This window comes from Mytilus edulis, chromosome 2, assembly GCF_963676685.1.
Source record: "Mytilus edulis chromosome 2, xbMytEdul2.2, whole genome shotgun sequence".
Lineage (NCBI taxonomy): Eukaryota > Metazoa > Mollusca > Bivalvia > Mytilida > Mytilidae > Mytilus > Mytilus edulis.
The window spans coordinates 38,654,056-38,673,090 of NC_092345.1; the positions used below are offsets into that span (position 1 = coordinate 38,654,056).

Consider the following 19,035-nt stretch of genomic DNA (forward strand, 5'->3'; position numbering starts at 1 on the left):
TATGATAAACTTATGAGATATTTTAAATAAACTTATGAGATATTTTAAATAATATATAAGATATCTCATATAATATATAAGATATCTCATATAATATATAAGACATCTTATGTAAATGAAACTATAGAAGATATCTTATATATTAAATGGGATATCTTATATATTACACGAGATATCTTGACATTTGATTAAATAGTAAAACAGCTTGCCATAGATTAATGTTAGCTGGTATATTATGTTTATGTATATGTAATATGCTTAGGTTACTTCGAAGTAAGGCGTTGAAGAAAAAAATATATAATAGCCTTTCAAGACGTAATAATCATTTGGACTAGTGCATCATGTGCAGTGATATTCATGTAATACCACTTCCCTGGTCCAAATCCAATAACTTTCAAGTAATCTGGTGATCATATCTATGAGGTCAGAATCATATATATCATAATCAGTAGCCCATCCATAATTATTCAAAATGTTACAACTTCTTAAATCAGTGTAGTCTTAAGAGGTTAAACAAAATTCCCAATTTGATGTTCAAGGGACACCCATTTGAAAACACCTGGAATCATCCCTGAAAATTAAACTTTGTTTGATTTTATCAAAAGTTAAATAATTGGGGTCCAAAGGGTCCAAAATTAAACTTAGTTTGATTTTAACAAAAATTGAATCCTTGGGGTTCTTTGATATGCTGAATCTAAAAATGTACTTAGATTTTTGACTATTGGCCCAGTTTTCAAGTTGGTCCAAATCGGGGTCCAAAATTAAACTTTGTTTGATTTCATCAAAAATTGAATAATTAGGGTTCTTTGATATGCCGAATCTAACTGTGTATGTAGATTCTTAATTTTTGGTCCCGTTTTCAAATTGGTCTACATTAAGGTCCAAAGGGTCTAAAATTAAACTTAGTTTGATTTTAACAAAAATTGAATCCTTGGGGTTCTTTGATATGCTGAATCTAAAAATGTACTCAGATTTTTTTATTATTGGCCCAGTTTTCAAGTTAGTCCAAATCGGGGTCCAAATTAAACTTTGTTTGATTTCATTAAAACATGAATAATTGGGGTTCTTTGATATGCCAAATCTAACTGTGTATGTAGATTCTTAATTTTTGGTCCCGTTTTCAAATTGGTCTACATTAAAGTCCAAAGGGTCCAAAATTAAACTAAGTTTGATTTTAACAAAAATTGAATTCTTGGGCTTCTTTGATATGCTGAATCTAAACATGTACTTAGATTTTTGTTTATGGGCCCAGTTTTCAAGTTGGTCAAAATCAGGATCCAAAATTATCATATTAAGTATTGTGCAATAGCAAGAAATTTTCAATTGCACAGTATTCAGCAATAGCAAGAAATCTTCAATTGCACAGTATTGTGCAATAGCAAGAAATTTTCAATTGCACAGTATTGCGCAATAGCAAGAAATCTTCAATTGGACAGTATTGTGCAATGGCAAGTATTTTCAATTGCACAGTATTGAGCAATAGCAAGAAATATCTAATTGCACAATATTGCGCAACAGCAAGACATTTTCAATTGGAGTTATCTTTCTTTGTGCAGAATAGTATATATACAATGTATATTCACTTTTACTACCAACTGATAAATTAAAACAATCTTTACCATTCAGTGATAACAAGCACTTTTTTTACATTTTAATATTTCACCAAGGTGAGCGACACAGGCTCTTGAGAGCCTCTAGTTTAACTTTCTCTAGAATTAAATTTTTTTTATTATTAAATTTCTGTTCAAATGGAAATAATAAATTTTTAAAAAAGATATGTGAAAGATATTGTATAAAGATAAATGCCATTTTGATTTTCCCCCCTTTTCTTTAGTAAATTGTTTGAAGAATAAAGTGGTAGATTTGTTTGTTATTTTATGTAGTGTACATCATGTACATAATGACAAGTTATAGATCAAGACACAATTTCTTTCCATTACAATGATTTTTAACCGGTAGTGAACTATGTAATGCCATGCAATACTCACAGAATGCTTGTTAATAAATACATTTCTCATGACAAAACATTTTCATATCAATTACCTAAATGAATGTTCTTAAAAATTATTTTCATTAATAGTTATTGATGAAATCATAATATAACAAGCGACAAGGAATGTTATTTTGCTCAAGTTATTTGGCACTCGATAATAACCGCGTAATTATACGAATTACTCGGTTATCAGTCAAAAACGCAAGTCACATGGGTAAAAATGGCTCTCAGCAACAACAAAAAACACCGGATTGCCTCACGATCATCCGCTGTAAACATTGGTGTTTGAATATAAATACCCATAAAAATAGGGTAATTGTATTTAACCAGGCAGGTTTGCATATATATCAAACATAAATTTTATTTCGATGTCATCACACATTTATTATGCTTAACCCTTAAGAATACATTTTAGTGCAATAATAAGGCTTATTGCGGGACAAAACATGCATAAAAAGATGAAAAGCCCAATTGAATTATCTTGTTTTCTTTTTGTCATTATCATTCAATAAGAAAGAACAACAAGCATTAGCCTTTCAAAAAGGGCTAGTCGACTCTTAGCTGATGAAATGGAAAGTGCTCTCGCTTTGTAGATTAATTCATTTACTAGAATAGCGACGTGCATCAATCAACAAATTTTACCACACACGTGAGGTCACACGTTATGAAGTAGTATATATATCGTTTAACGTTGTTGTTTACGAAACTCCAGAAGATTCGGCTATTTATAGATAAAAGTTACCTGTGTACCAATATCATGAATGTGCATGATTAATGACCAGGCAAAATCTAATTGCTAAAATAGAGAGGACAAATCCGATACTCTACGGGATTGAAGGACATTTACTAGGTTTGGATTGTCCTAACCAATCAATAAACTTTGATTATTCACGTCTCGTAATATCTTCCAATCAGGTAGCAAGAAAAATTCACGCACTAACTGTCCATCGTTCAATTCTTATTATCGACTCCTAGGAGTCGATAAAATAAGAAAGAAAAATGATACGGTAAGGAAAAGTACATAATACGTATTTACCTTATTTTTTCAGACACGGACTAGTCCCAATGAAAAACAGCAAACTTTTGCAGTTGAAAGTCGATCATCTATATCATATTGCTCTTGACACGGAACAACATGACCTGCAAACAATGTTTGGTGATGTCAAGGTATAGATAGTTTTCACTAAAAGAACTACTTTTTGAAGAAAAAGATTGATGTCAAGCCATTGCTCACATATTCCACCCGTTCACAACTGTATGCTCCAAGGTTCAGTTTGGCTTACAGGGATTATTGAATACATAAATAAAAAAACGATGTTCAGGTTTTAAGATTGGATTGTGATTTTCTATGTTCTGATGACACATTTTATCTATAATAAGTACAAAATGTATGCCATAAGATAATAGTACGGTGACTAGTAAAGTAAATTCAAAAGTTTAATGGAACGAAATACCTAACGGCCTTTGACTAAGGCATGTTATAGAGTGCAAAAGTGGTGCAGATTTTTGAAAACTGCGGTTCAAGTCAAATGAGGTGATTTTCAAAAATCGCAACTTTTGGATATTTTGCACAACTTCTTGGTATCCCTCATGCTAACTGAGATTTTTTTACTATGTAAGCATGCTCTTGGAATGCTCCACGAACTCGGCTTGTCATATTTATGACTGTCACTGATAGCCAGATATTAATGATGTATAACTTCGCTTCCAACATGGAAGAAAATGGAAAAAACAAACTTTAATTATGGAAATTATCGATTTGATATTTAGCTATGCAACATATTATGTTTGTTTTAACATACAATCCAGCCTTTACTAACCTTTCACGTTTGATCCATGCCAATTGGCAGAGTATTAACAAAACCAAAAATTATCCAAAATCTTTCCCAAACCTAATGTTTTAGCTTTTTGCAGACCAGCAAGTCTAAAAACCTTATTTGTGAGAGATGACTCTAACAAAAGCTGTTTAACTGCGGGATGGTACAAGTCGTGTGGTAACAGACGATGTCTGACTTGCCAACAAATACTGAATACTCAAATATTTACTTGTCACTCCACTAGCTCTGTGTACACTGTAACTTGCAAAACCCAGAATGTTGTATACCTTCTTCAGTGTTGATGTGTCATGCAGTATGTTGGCGAGACAGAACAACCGTTCAACAAATACATGAATGGTCATCGAAGTGACTTCACCTATAATAATAATAATAATAATAATAAATTCTTTATTTAAAGAGGGTAACTCAATTAGAAATAGTCTAATTTTCATTGAGGCCCTCAAACAAAATACATGCATACAGTTAACATTCATACATTCATACATTAATTTACAATATATATTACTAGTATATACACAATTCAATCATAAATGTAACCAATTATAATGTTAACTGTGTCTAAAATATTTTCCCTCAAATTTTCACTTTCAATTGAAATAAGCTTCCTCATAGGTATTCCTAGAGGATTGATTTTATTATATGTTGTTCCTATGGCTATTATCTACAAAAGGGTGTCTCAGATTTCAGATAGAATGTATAGAACAAATTTTACACCTAATTAAACATTATCTTCTTTTATGTGGTTAGAATGTTCACACTAATTAGAGATTTATGAGAGAATGAAATACCGTAGGGACAATTTGAGACACTCTTTTGAAGCCCATGGTGTGTTGATTAAGATTTCGTTAAAACTTTCTGTATAGTTAAAGAGATGAAAGAGCTAAATTCGTTCAAGTGAACTGACCGAGATTTTGCCACTAATTACATAATAATTGATTACATAATGATTTAATATTTTGTATGCATTTATAAGAAAGTTACAGCATTTTAAAGGTTAGGGATTGGAAGTAAAAAAATCTTTGTTTTGCGCATTGTAGTTGTTAACAATATTTATAATATTGTTGACAGCTGACCTTAATTTAGACATCTCAAAAGGCTAGTACAAGAAATAAATCATATATTTTATTTCGCCCGACATAATAATGCATATATTATGTGGGGTTAAACAAAGGGAATTGTTTAATAATGCATTAAGTTGATATCATACGAAATGATCCAGTATCACGAAACACATTTTTCAGGAGAAAAAAGAGTTATAGTTCAAGTTGTCTTTAAAAACCACCTAATATGTTTTAGTGGACAAAACCATAAGTCTCCCCTCCATTTAAAACTTTTTCCGTTAAAGGAAGGATTTAGGGGTTTAATTATGAACATTTGTTTATATATTTGAACAATTATGTTATGATATGAGAGGGCCGATGTAAGTCTTCAAGAAACAAAACCGTTAGTGCATTATTAGGTCTTTCCACTTTTCTCTGGAAAGACATATTGTATTTGTTCTGATTATTATTTTTCTTCTTCCTCAAAAACCCTTTTCTTGCGGTATAAAGTTGTTTATTATCATGATTATATTGAAAAGTTATTGCGCTTTTTAAACTCATCTTGTTAAGCCGAAGACTTTTTTTATTGCGAGAGTTATCTCCCCCAAACACTGTTTTTTCTTGTTAGTGTATCTCCTACGTAACAAAAACAGATAACAAATTTTTTTTTAATTTTTGTTCGTTATATCGGCAGGAATTTTGGGGTGATTTAAATCGAAGCGATCTTGTGAAATATTTAAGGAATATTTATATGAATGTAACTCATGAACCGTAAGTGAAAGAAAGTTAGGGTATCTTGATTTGAGGTCTTAATTAAAAAAAGAAAAAAAATAACTGAAAGGTTAAGGTCAAATTTTTTTAAGGTCAAGGTCATATTCTAAATCAAGTTTTTGGTTTATTCTCAAATCTTTTTAGAAGCATAAAAGATACTGACAACATGTTCTATTAAATTGTCATTTGTGACACGGCGTAGTTCACAAATTTTGATTGAAAGAATGTGTAGACATTAAATAGGAGTTTTGCCCCTCTTATAAAGTGTTGAGAATTGTGTGTAAAATGATATAACTCATTAACCATGCATATAACAGATATATATAATGGTCTTTTTGATTTGAGGTTCTTGGTTTATGACCTTGAAATTGATGTCAAGTTCATACGTAAATTTGATGTTCTATATTTTAACCTTTGCTTAAAATTCATTTTTATGCATCATATAGCCATAGGACTTATGCATTAGTTTGAAAGCCATATGACCTTGAAAAATCAAACCAGAAGTGACCCTGTTTAAACCGGAAGTAGCTATGTTTTGTACTTATTTTCATGTAAAATTATATAGAACTATATTTTTTTTGAAAGCAAAAACAAATACCTAACTTATTTCAAACAAAATTGATTAGAAACCGTATATTTTTAAAATCCGCAATCATTTGATACTAGAACTTACATTTTAAACCAACTTTTGATATTTTGATATCAAAATATATCGTTAGAGATGGAAATACCTTCAATTGTTGCCTGAATTCTTATCAAACTTCTTAAATTAAAAAAAAAATAATTTTGATGTCAAAATTTTAGCTGAATGAAAACAACCGTTTGCATAATTTGGGTCGGAGCTCTTAGTTTTATTCCATTTTTTTCTCTGTTTTCTTGGCGTAAGAATGTTTTCTGCAGCCCTGGATGTTTGAATATTTATGACGGATTCAATAATATTCTCGTATATATTACAAGTAAGCCCCAGAGATAGTAATGATAAACAACGTTTGCCTTCTCCGTAGCTGAAAATGTCGGAGCCCCGCTTGACAGTCTCCCAATGGTATAACAGTTTAATATTGTATTAGCATATTTATTATCGACTTTTAGTTGTTTTTATTTCGACTTATGACATCGTAACTGTTAGGTCTATCCTGATACCATCATAAGACACCTACTTCTCTATCCCAACTTTAGGACCAAATTTATGACATATATTATTTTAGGAGAACTTCGTTAACCTGACTTAGGACTAAGATGTGCCCTAAGACCATCCAAAGACACGTCCTAGTACTAGCACAGCTTCGCTGACACTGCACATGATTATTTGTTCACATATGTAATTAGTTTAAAAACGTACTTTGGATTTTTTCAATTTTTATGTGTCGTAATTGAGAATCCAAGTCTAAAATATTAACATGATATCAAGCACGTACATGCTTTTGCTTTATCTGAAGAAAATAACGCGTGCTGAATAAAAATCAACATTAAAAAGTGATTCAAATTAGTTTCAACACCCATTTTTATTACAGTTTGTTTGCTTTGGTGGACAGGTTTCTCGTATGGAAAGGTTTACAAGTTTTGTTATTCAGGAATTAGGATTACAGCCGGGCACGGGCGATACACCTACAAATTATGCAGCTGGGACTGATCGATATGCCCTTTACAAAGCTGGACCGGTTCTGGCTGTCAGCGTAAGTATAGTGTATTTACATAAATTAAACAATAAACAATTGAACAATAAACGGTTTTACCGATCTCTTGCAAGATCAAATCCAATTCACCGTAAGCCTTTCCCGGTCAGTTGTTGCATTTAGTGATATCACGAATATAAAACGTATAAAAACTGATGAGAAGATGTTCGCTAACTTCAATCTAAAGTCATGCCCATGCATTTACGACGTACGTTATTTTTTGTTGTAAATGTAAACTCATCATAGATACCAGGATTGAAATTTTGGTTTTGCGCCAGACGCTATAAAGATTGATTTAATAACTTGTTCAGACGAGTGATTGTCTATTTATTTTTTTCAATTCAATTCAAATCTTTATTGCCATAAAACTACATATTTATAGTATGTAACACAACATAACAAAATGAAAATAAAAAATAACAACAAGATCATTAATATACACAATAAAAGTAAATATTTTAAGAGTCCCCTGTCCTCAGTTCAATAGACTGTTCCTAGCTTAATTACCTGAATTTGTGAAATTGGGTTGAGTATATATGTTATTTTATCTATGTCATTTAAATTTATAAAGTGGATATTCTCATTTATCAGAAAATCAAAATAAACTTTTCTATTATTAAGGTTTCTATTACAATATAAAAAGAAATGAATTTCATCTTCAATTTGTTTACAGTTTTTGCATAATCTTTCTTCTCTTGGTTTAATAAACAGTTAAAATAAAAAGGTCGTGACATTTCTACAATTTATGTGCAGAGCGGCCATAATTGAAGAAAAGAAAATCATTTGCAATATAGTACATGACATATGTACTAGAACATGTCTTTAAAGCTAAACAATTTATTAGAAAAATGATCTGGGATGACACTATACTCCAAAACGTAAACTTAAGTTTGCGTTTTATGGAAATGTTTTTGTCATTTCGAATCTTTCTCATTTGCTGCACATCAAAGTCCGAAATCGACCAATTCTAGCTTGCTAGCACAAATAATATGATCTATTATATAGTTACATTTCTTACGCTTAGTCATTACATTTTACAGATGGCATTGAAATAGAAACTCTACAAGGTGGATACGTAGCAGTGTTAAAATAAGTATGTTTGATCGAATTTGTAGTTGTTCTATATTAGGAAGATTTATTTTCAGCATGGAATTGGAATCCCTTCCTTATCGGTGGTATTCAATGAAATATTAAAGCTTGTACATTATGCTAAATGTACTGATGTCACATTCTTTAGAATAGGAACTTGTGGCGGAGTAGGTAAGTATACTATGTGGAGTAGATTTGTGTTTTATTTGAAATTTAAACTTTACAATATGCTGAATCTAATAAGCTGAATCTAATAATGTTTTTAGAGTTCGGATTTTCGGTTCAATTTTCAAATTCAATTTTGTCCACATCAGGGTCCAAAATTAATAATTTTTTTTTTTTTATTTCAACAAAAATTGTATACATGACTTTGTACTCGGGGTTTTTGTTATCCTGAATTGCTTATATATTAGGCATTTTTTGGTTCAAAAATTATATTTAGATATTTAGATTGAATTAGATAGTGAAAGCTTGTGTAGTTGTATTTTATTTGCGAAAGAATACTATTATAAATGGAAACAATGATAATGTTATTACACTGTCCCCTCTCCGCACAACGCATTGCGGGTGATATAGAAACGCTGGGCGTTCGTCTGTTCGTCAGTATGCCAGGGCTTGTTTTAGCACTCACACGTGTACAATTCTAGCCAGATTTTATAAAACCTATATCATTGGTTTATATCAGCAATGTATTTGACAAGTTCGAACATCAGTGATTATCATTTATTTTTAAAAGTTACAATGTATGTCCCTAAGAAACATTAGTATATGGGAAATTACATTGTTTCCTATCTCGTGTGTACAACATTTTATGAAACTTAAATCATAAGTTTAAACTAGTAATGTCTTTGCCAAGTCTGAAAATCAATGACGATCAATAATTTCGAAAAGAGGTAAGCCGCTTGGAAATATTGATTATATCATGGAAAATTGCATTGTGCTAGCGTTCTCACGTGTACAATTACTGACCGAATTTGATGAAACTTTAAGTTATATTTATATCAGCACGTCCTTAAATAAGTGTTAAACAAATCTATTAATGAGACATGCCCTTGGGAATCTATAATACTAAAATTACGAGGTCCAATTTGTCAGCCGTCATCACGTAAAAACGATGAATCAAAGAATTCAACTTTATATATAACTGATATAGTACAATGGTGTTGATTAAAAATCACACCACTCTAGGCCCATTTGTTTTCCACGTAATTAATATTGCCAATAATTATGAAGTTCTGGATCGAGTCCGACACCGATACCAATAGTATATTCACCTGTTACCTATTACCTTATCTGTACGTTCCGCATCAGACAAACGCACCACCTAACAGTGTATTTAGAATTTTGCTGTATACTGTTATTACCAATAATTGATAGGTTCCAGGTCGACGGGTTCAAACAGAAAGATTTTGAAAGCAGAGAAAACTGTGCACCTTATACATGTTATAATCGGCATGACTTTATCAGATGACAATACCAATACTAAAATAAGGCATACTCATAGTTATATATCAGTCACGGACCAGCGATATCACGGGTGTGTTCTAGTATGTATTATAATCGAAATCACATGGCATTAATTTTTGCTCTGTATATTAAAAAGAAGATGTGGAATGATTGCCAATGACACAACTCTCCAAAAGAGACCAAATGACATACAAAAATAAACAACTATAGGTCACTGTATGGCCTTCAGTAATAAACAAAGCCCATACAGCATAGTCCGCTATAAAATGACAAATGTAAAACAATTCAAACGAGAAAAACTAACGGCTAAATTAATGTACAAAATAATAAACTAAAATCAAATATGTAACGCAGCAACAAACGACAACTACTGAATTACAAGAGCCTTATTTGGGACAGCACATACAGAATGTTACGGTGTTAAACATGTAAGTGGGCGCCCCTAACCCGAAACAGTGACGCAACAGTTCAAAAATAAGAATCAATTGAAGCCTTCATTTCTCTACGATATTATTTTAATATATGCAAGGTATTTTGTTTACATTAGGAGTTACCTCCTTTACAATATTTTAGCTAATCATTTATGTCATATGTGATATATCCAAAAAAGAAGCTGTCAATTTATTTTCAAATGTTACTAAGAATACTTTTTCTGATCCAGATATATAAATTTTTAGTGATTATTGTTCATGCATTGTTCTATTTAGCTCACCGGACCTGAGAGGTCGGGGTCCGCTCGACAGTCCGACAGTTCTATAGTCCGACGGTTTAATAGTCCGACAGTTCTATAGTCCGACGGTCCTATAGTCCGACATATATACAACCAGATATGATATAGACTAATCACAGACACAAGACCACGGGTGTCATTCGGTTTAACAAGAGAAATTATCGTGAAAGAATATCTAACGGTGGTCAAGTATTGCGAGACGATCGTGAAAGCTCTGGTACCGGATCGTGAAAGACATTTAATCGAGGAGACATATGAAAGGTCATTAAATAATCTAATTTGATTAATTACACAGACAATTTTACAACAAAATAAAACTGTTTGTCAAAATGGTTCAACATCATGATCAGTATGTGAGAAAATCAAGTTTTAAAAGTACATAGTTTTTACAAAGCAACAAAAGGCAGATTGCTTCTCGACATTTCAATGACATAAAAATGTAAACAAACATGATTTTTTCTTAATTTGAATAAAATAAACGACTTTTCTCCAAATAAGGGCATTCCATTTGAATGAATCAAATAGTTCTCATAGTTATTTTGTATCAACATAATCTAAAACTTGTTAAAAAAAGAAATATTTACACAAAATTGATTTTTCGGATCGTGAAAGATCAAGTACCGCATTTTTGGGAAAGACGGCTTGAAGCCGTCAATCCCCTATGTGGTTGGCCAGACTGACAAGCCTTCACGTCAATCATTTTGTTTTTATAGCTTGGAAAACCCCCAATTTTTTTTACTGAGATTGATGAGAAGGACACACAAAAATGAATAGATTGAATTTAAACACTTTGCACACATTTCCCTTCTGTTTCTTGTGAAATTGTCGTATTTTGAGGTCTCCTTAACACTATTTACGTTTCTTTTACAATCCGGAAAACTCTATATTTAGAAATGTTCTAAATATATCCAACCTATATTGTAATGACGTCAGTGTTGGAATGTCCCACTAAGAAGAAGCAGGGATATCCTTTACTGATTATTAAAATCCTTCTCAGAATTCGTGCACTAATTTAAAATCGGTATTTGTTTAAACGTAATTGTTTGCTGTAGATGACTCAAACATCAACATGATGCAATGATTTAATTTCTAGTTCTTTCTGTAAAGTCTGTTTTGATAATCTTCCTCCAATACAGGAGCACCTCAATTGATGAGTAATTATCCACTAAAATGTACCAACATAATCATTGTAATGGTGAAAAATAAAAGAAATTAAAAATGTTTCATTTTGTAGTTTTAACTTCACACAGCCTATATCAATCATTTTGGTTTTTAGAAGTACATAGGTATAGGAAGATGTGGTATGAGTGCCAATGAGACAACTCTCCATCCAAATAACAATTTATAAAAGTAAACCATTATAGGTCAAGGTACGGCCTTCAACACGGAGCCTTGACTCACACAGAACAACAAGCTATAAAGGGCCCCAAAATTACAAGTGTAAAACCATTCAAACGGGAAAACCAACGGTCTAATCTATATAAAAAAACGGGAAACGAGAAACATGTATAAACTACACAAACAAACGACAATTACTGTACATCAGATTCCTGACTTAAGACAGGTGCAAACATTTGCAGCGGGATTAAACGTTTTAATGGAACCAAACCTTCTCCCTTTTACTGAGACAATATAGTATTACATCATAACATAGAAAACACACGATAAAATATCAATTGGAAGGCTTAACTCAATCAAAAAACGTAAATCAACACACTATGCACGAATAAATTTGAGATGCGATACCTGAATGCATATACATAGTGTATCCCTGTGATGAAAGTTGTAACTGGGAACTTTATCAATGGAAATTTTAAAACTGAATAGATTTTTCAATCCTCACTTTCTTCAGAAAAGAATATTGTCAACCTTTCTACATGTTCTAGCTGTTCTTTTGTTCATTCTTTGAATGTAGACTCAAAAGATACCCCCCCCCCCCCAAAAAAAAAGAAGAAACAATGGCCGTCTTTCCCATCAGAGCTCTTCATCTCTTTGATAGAAGATCGTGAAAGGGATCGTGAAAGATCCGTTGCTACGAAGACGTTCAAATTATTTTCAATTATATATATTTTTTATTGGTATTGAGAAAAACTAGATTGGTCAAGATCCTCAATAAATTTGAGCATTTTAAAGTATTAATATTATCAGAAAATGAAAATAAAAAGAAATAACAACTACGGCAATAAGAAAAGACAATGGTCAACACAACGCCGAAAAAAAATCCATACAATAGTTTATTCTCTATCTAAAGACCAGCAGAATTCGCTCATCTTTATATTTTTAAATGAATCAGTTATCAAAATAAATCTTACCTGTAATGATAAATCGGTGCCACGCAACTTCTGATATAACTGTAGGACTTAGTGCAGTCGCCAAAAAAGTAGATTTTATTTTATCCACCAATGTATGTATATTGTTATTACCCCGCAATTTACATCCGACACTTGAAACTTTTGTTTAAGCATGAATCTCAAAGAGGAACCAAAAGTGAACTGTTACGCAAAAAGACAATCCATATTATCGCTTGCTCAAGATATAAATGGGTTACAGGAGATTTTATTTGTATAGGTACAAATTATACAAACAAATTATTATTTGTGCATTTGTGAACATGTTATTTTTATAATAGTTGGCTGATTGTAGGATGAAGGTTTTCATTACAATGTGAGGAACTTACTTATCACGAGTTATAGGATTACTACATTTTGTATATTGAAACCTATAATCTACATGTCCATCAGACAGGATTCACCCGACCTCGACTTTGCATCATTTCATAGATGAAGGTTTAGTTTAGTGGTCACTGCCGTCCGTATCGCGGATTCGTTAAGCTATATGATAACTGTCTGTTATTATGTGTAGATTTTCGACTTCTGCAAGGTTTCAAATAACATTGACCTCATTATCATGCATCATTTGGCAATGTTCGTTTTTATGTTGTTTTGCCTTTTGTTTATATAAATGTATGATATAGCGCCACTGTATTTGGTGTATAGTGTACATGTCTGTCTGCATGTTTCATATATGACATCAATTGAATTTGATATATTGAATGATAGCAAGATTTATTTGTCTGGCTGTCGGTCAGGGTTCATATACATTCGACCTTATGTTCCAAATTAATTGGCCAAACATAACTTTTATCCGGTACCAGAGCTTTCACAATCGTCTCGCAATACTTGACCACCGTTAGATATTCTTTCACGATCATTTCTCTCGTTAAACCGAATGACAACCGTGAACACCCTGCGAACAAGATAACCGCCACAATCAAACTTAGTTTAATGTCACACATTAGTGTATAGCTCCGACGTACGCCAGGAATGGTAAAAAGTCATGTACGCTGCCAATATGCTAGTAATTTTGGATGCATTCAACCTGTCAATCACATCTGGATCGTGTGCACAACGAGCGTGTATTGGACTTACGTGAAGCGTACCTAAGCGTTTATCGGGCTTTATTAATTAATTGACCAAACATAACTTTTACATTTGTCAGTTTCTAAGGTACTGTAAGGATCGGAACACCTTTATTTGGTGTACGGGATGTTTGTAGAGATCTGTAAGGCATGTTTCATCTGACCTTGACCTCTTTTTATGAACCATGCGTATATGACACTTTTAGTAAAACCTTTAATATTACAGATGTTACAAAAATACACTATAATAAGTAAAGCAGAAGAGACATTTCAGCATTTGCGCTCTGGTATTCTTTAGTCTGTAGTTATCTCATTGGAAATCAATCCACATCTGATACGTTGTATATAAGGATACATTGAACTCAAGAAAGTACTGTTGAACAAAATGTTGGTTATCGTTCAATCTCAAATTTTATGAAAGATGCTGTTTTTGGAAAGATTAGAACTTGTTCTAAATCTTTACTTAGGCACCAGCCTCCCTAACAACAGGACAGGTTAGCTACTGTTACTAAATGTATTCACACTGAAATATAGTTCCCTATGGTTCTGATATATGTGCACAAAATACACATATAAACTGAAAAAAACTGGGTATATTATTGGAGCAGTTCATTCAAGAATGTATGTCATTAAGGTGTGTTGATGTGCTTTTAAAAAACATTTTGATTAGGTAACTGGGTATTGATTCAACTAGTATGATTGACAACTGTCATTATCACTAAACAATCAGAGACAAGGTGAACCTTTAATTACAATGCCCCCCCCCCCCCCCACCTCCTAAACTGCCAATCAAATTGACCACATTACCTATCAACCTCAGTCTTACATAATTATACAGACCACTCAATATAATTCTTAATACACAAGTATTTGACCTCATAATTGAATAACACAAATGTGTATATTAGATGTTTGATATTTATAAGGATGATAGATTTATTTATTGCCAATTACTTTTGATCTACATTACATAAAGTGATTCTGTAAATTATATCTGAAAGATAAATGATTAATTGATTAACAAGATCTTAAAAAAATGAAATATGAATATAAATATGAATAAATAAAAGGTATTCAAGTAAGGCCTATAATTTACTTGATAAATTTCCAATAATCATCTGTAATTAATCAACAATTAAATAAGGACACTTTTTTTTTTTATCAGGAATTGGCTTGAAACAGTTTAAAAATTTTAAAACTTTTAATTATAACAAACCATTGTTTATTAGTTTATTTCCCATCAATCATTATGTCTATTTTAGTCATTTGAATTTTTATTAGAAGTGAATACATATGTTTGCAATCAAGAAAGAATCCACATTTCAATAAGATAAGTTTTTTAATTGGTTACGTTGAAAAAGTATATTTTCAATGCCCTGTGTTGAAAAATACTTTAAAAATTGATCAAAAGGCACTCTAAAACTTTTAATCTTCAATGCCCTATAACCTCTGTTTCAACTTATAAAATGCCCCATAACAACATTTTTCAATTTTGTTTGTTGACACTTTAAAGAACTTTTTAAGATGTTGGTCTAGATTTATGTCTTACAAGGATAGTTGGTAACATTTACTAGAAGAATTTTTGCATTTTTTTGTTTTTTTGAAACATGTTCAGAACCGGCAACATATGATAAGATATAAACTGCAGTTTAAATAAAATTGTGCAAATTAAGAGACCCATATTATTTAATTTGAGCTCATTTTATAGATCTTCATACTGGAAAAGCAAGTTTCCTTCTAAAGACCTGCTGTAAATGAAATTTTCAGCAATAGTGCTTTATAAATGTTCATTTTCCCCCACCATACCTTAATATGAAATAATTCAAACTACTCTTCTAATCTTTCCATGAGTGATTTCCATCACTTTGATTGCTATAAGTTTTTGGTTGATGGTTAACATTTTGGTTTAAACATTACATACCCATTGGCTTAATAGTGGTGGTCTGCCTGAATTGCACTAGATTGATTCTCAGAGCTGATTTTTTCACACTGACTTTGGCACGTTTTTAGTTTTGTTTTTTTATAACTTTCGAAGTAAAGTGTGTTGGATGTGTTGTTTAATAACTTTCGACGTAAAGTGTGTTGAAAGTGTTTTTTAATCACTTTCAACTTAAAGTGTAACAGTTGACGTCGCGTACGGTGTTGGTGTTAGTTTTGGTAACGTTAGTTTGACGTTATTTTTCATGCATTGTATAAATAACGTCGTACTTTTTTCATTTCTTGCAGCTCAATCATACAGCATAATTTATATAAGCGGTTTGCTTGACTTGCTACGTATAGAACCGAAATGCAAAAGCGGCACATATTTTTAAGTACAGTTAAATTAAAACAGAAAATAATATTCATTTTAATTAGTATCCCCTTGGAGCAAAGATATTTTCTCATTCTTTTGATTGAAACAGGATATTTAAAAAAAAAGTTTAAACCACTGTCTTTTCTGTTGCTTTTTCTTTTAGTTTAAACATATTTATTTATAGTGGATTGGGGAAACAAGTTATTACAACCGTTTCCACTTTGAGGGTGCGAGTGCTTCCATGTAGCCTTAGCCTGTGCTCTTTTCGAAATCTAAAAGGGTGACTTTTACGTGCAAGAGATGTTGCTCTCTCTTAACACGGGTCAGTCATTTGTCGCCCCCTTCCGACGGACTATCATTGTTTCACAAGACCATCATACTTGCAAATGGTGTCAAGGGCTTATTCTTCATGTATTAAATTTTAAAAGAATCAACAGTTGAAAGCAAATGCAAAATTAACCACAATAAAATTAATTTAATCAAAGGTAAGACCCCTTTTTGGCCCCAAAATATAACAGTTTTACAAAATTGTTAAAATGTTAACTTTTAGTTATTTATTGGACAGTTGAATGCTTCTGCTACATAAATATGGGCTGTTTTTGACAATACAATGCACATATATCGGATTGTAGCACCATTAAGTCATGCTAAATTACTGAAATCTTCAAAATTCTATCATTTTAGTTAAATTTTAGACGGTTTCCTTGTAAAACAAAAGTGGCCGCATTCGTGTTCATCCTTAATATTGAAATGTAAGTTGTATTTTATGATAATACATAACATATATAAAGGTTGTGGATGAACACGGATGCGGCCACTTTCATTTTTGACAAAAAACTTCTGAAAAGTGACGTTTTTTGGCATATTTGAGAGATTTTTCATATTTGAGCTTGAATCGGATCGTTTTTAATGACTAAATCAGTTAAAATCTTTCACTTATACTAATTAAATCAAGTGAAATAGACACTTAAGTCTTTAAAAAGTGGTCAAAATCTTTCGTCAGATGAAACTGAAATTTGAGGCCAAAATGAGTCCTTACCGGACCTACTCCTTTGTCAATTTCATCAACAAAAACTACTAGGGGACATTTTAACGCAGACATTAGAGCCCATTTTAGCGCAGGATTAATCCGTTCAGCTGTATTTTCGATAGCCCATTTTAGCGAAAACTTTCCTAGTTGAATAATATTAAAACCGTGAGCATTAATTTATGCTGGCTTCATATTAAAGTTGTATGCATATGTTCACTTTGGTTCATCAAAGAAATAAAAGTAGTTCTATAGTTGTCACTCAGCTATTTACGTTTGTCTTAATACTATCATCTAATTGCAAACAACAACGTATATAAAAATACAATGTATAGACGAATGTGCACCACAATCTAGACATGATGAAGAGAAAATCAGTTCCTACTGCAACTTTATGAACAGTATTGTACAGGGGGTTCAAGGCTAGAACGGACTTTTAAAATTTGATTTTAAAATTTTAATGTTATATTTTAATGGACATGATATTTTTTAAATTGTGCTGTCATGCTTCTATTTAAAAAAAAATATTTTTCATTAATCATTAATCATAAAATGGATTAAATCATTACTCTAAAATGGGCATTGATAATTTCCATTTTCGCTCGAATGGGTTAAAAATCTTGGGCTAAAATGGGCTTTACTTTGGCGCTATAAAACGTTAGATTTTTTTCTCTAAAATGTCCTACCAAGGCGCTAAAATATCCTCCGCCGAAACAGATATAGATATTAATTTTAATTAGATTCGATAAGAATCTGTTAAGATATTGTATCCAAAAAAAAATATATATATAAAAAAAGTTATGGTTTTGCATGATTAAATATTTGCTACAGAAGTCTTTGAGGGCCATATGCACTTTTTTCAATTTGATATAACAAATAAATTGTAATATAACAGATTATCAATTTGATATAACAAATTATGATAATTTGAAATAAAAATTTATAAATTTGATTTATCAGATCCCTTTTGCACTGATTGTGCATGGGTTTTCCCTTCTAGATTTCGCGCATGGGTCTTTGTTTTAAATAAAAAGTGTGAAAACAAACTAAATGTTGAAATAAATATATAAAAAAATGCAAGGATGAACTTAATTATGTTTCATAAATCCTTGTATGTGCCCATCGAAATTGATAAAGAAGCATGCCAGGATTTTGAGGAAGGGGAAGCATTTTTATGCAGTTAAGCTGCATTATGCGAGCACCCTAGATTTGTGTTCTACCCAATAAATGCTGAAATACTTGCCATTGTTATTATCTAGCTCGCTACTATGTTATATATAACTAATTTAACACTTTTTTAATACTTTTTATTCTGGATTACAAAAAATATAACCAGAAAAACCTTAAATGATCGTCGATTTATCCAAAAGTTTTAAAGTTACACATAGGAAGTAGTGCTTATTAAGAATCCTTGTGTAGTTCATTATGACTTGTGCTTTTAGCTAAGATGTCAAAGAACAATTGTATGAAATATTTAATCGCCGAAAATCTCTTAAGACAAGTAGTTTAGACTTCCCAAATGACAAAAGTCGTAGGAATATTGTTTGTCATCAATACGTAGTACAACTACGTCAGTAGTCTATTATATAATAAGTTCAACTGTTCATGCTGTTGGCGGGAATTTCAAATTAGAAAAAGAAATTTTCGTAGCTTTTCAATTTGGAGGCAAGTGTGCAAATTAGCGGTGGTCCGAGGT

General features: G+C 31.6%; 1 protein-coding gene across 1 annotated transcript in view; it reads left to right on the top strand.

The window, feature by feature from the left end:
* The window catches only part of LOC139510152 (uridine phosphorylase 1-like), a 50,522-nt gene that overhangs the window by 17,581 nt on the left and 13,906 nt on the right, over positions 1 to 19,035 (top strand). Inside the window, exons 2-4 of the mRNA XM_071296500.1 lie at positions 3,043 to 3,160; positions 7,154 to 7,315; positions 8,461 to 8,575. Of these exons, the coding sequence (XP_071152601.1) occupies positions 3,043 to 3,160; positions 7,154 to 7,315; positions 8,461 to 8,575 (395 nt within the window). The remainder of the gene's footprint in view (positions 1 to 3,042; positions 3,161 to 7,153; positions 7,316 to 8,460; positions 8,576 to 19,035) is intronic.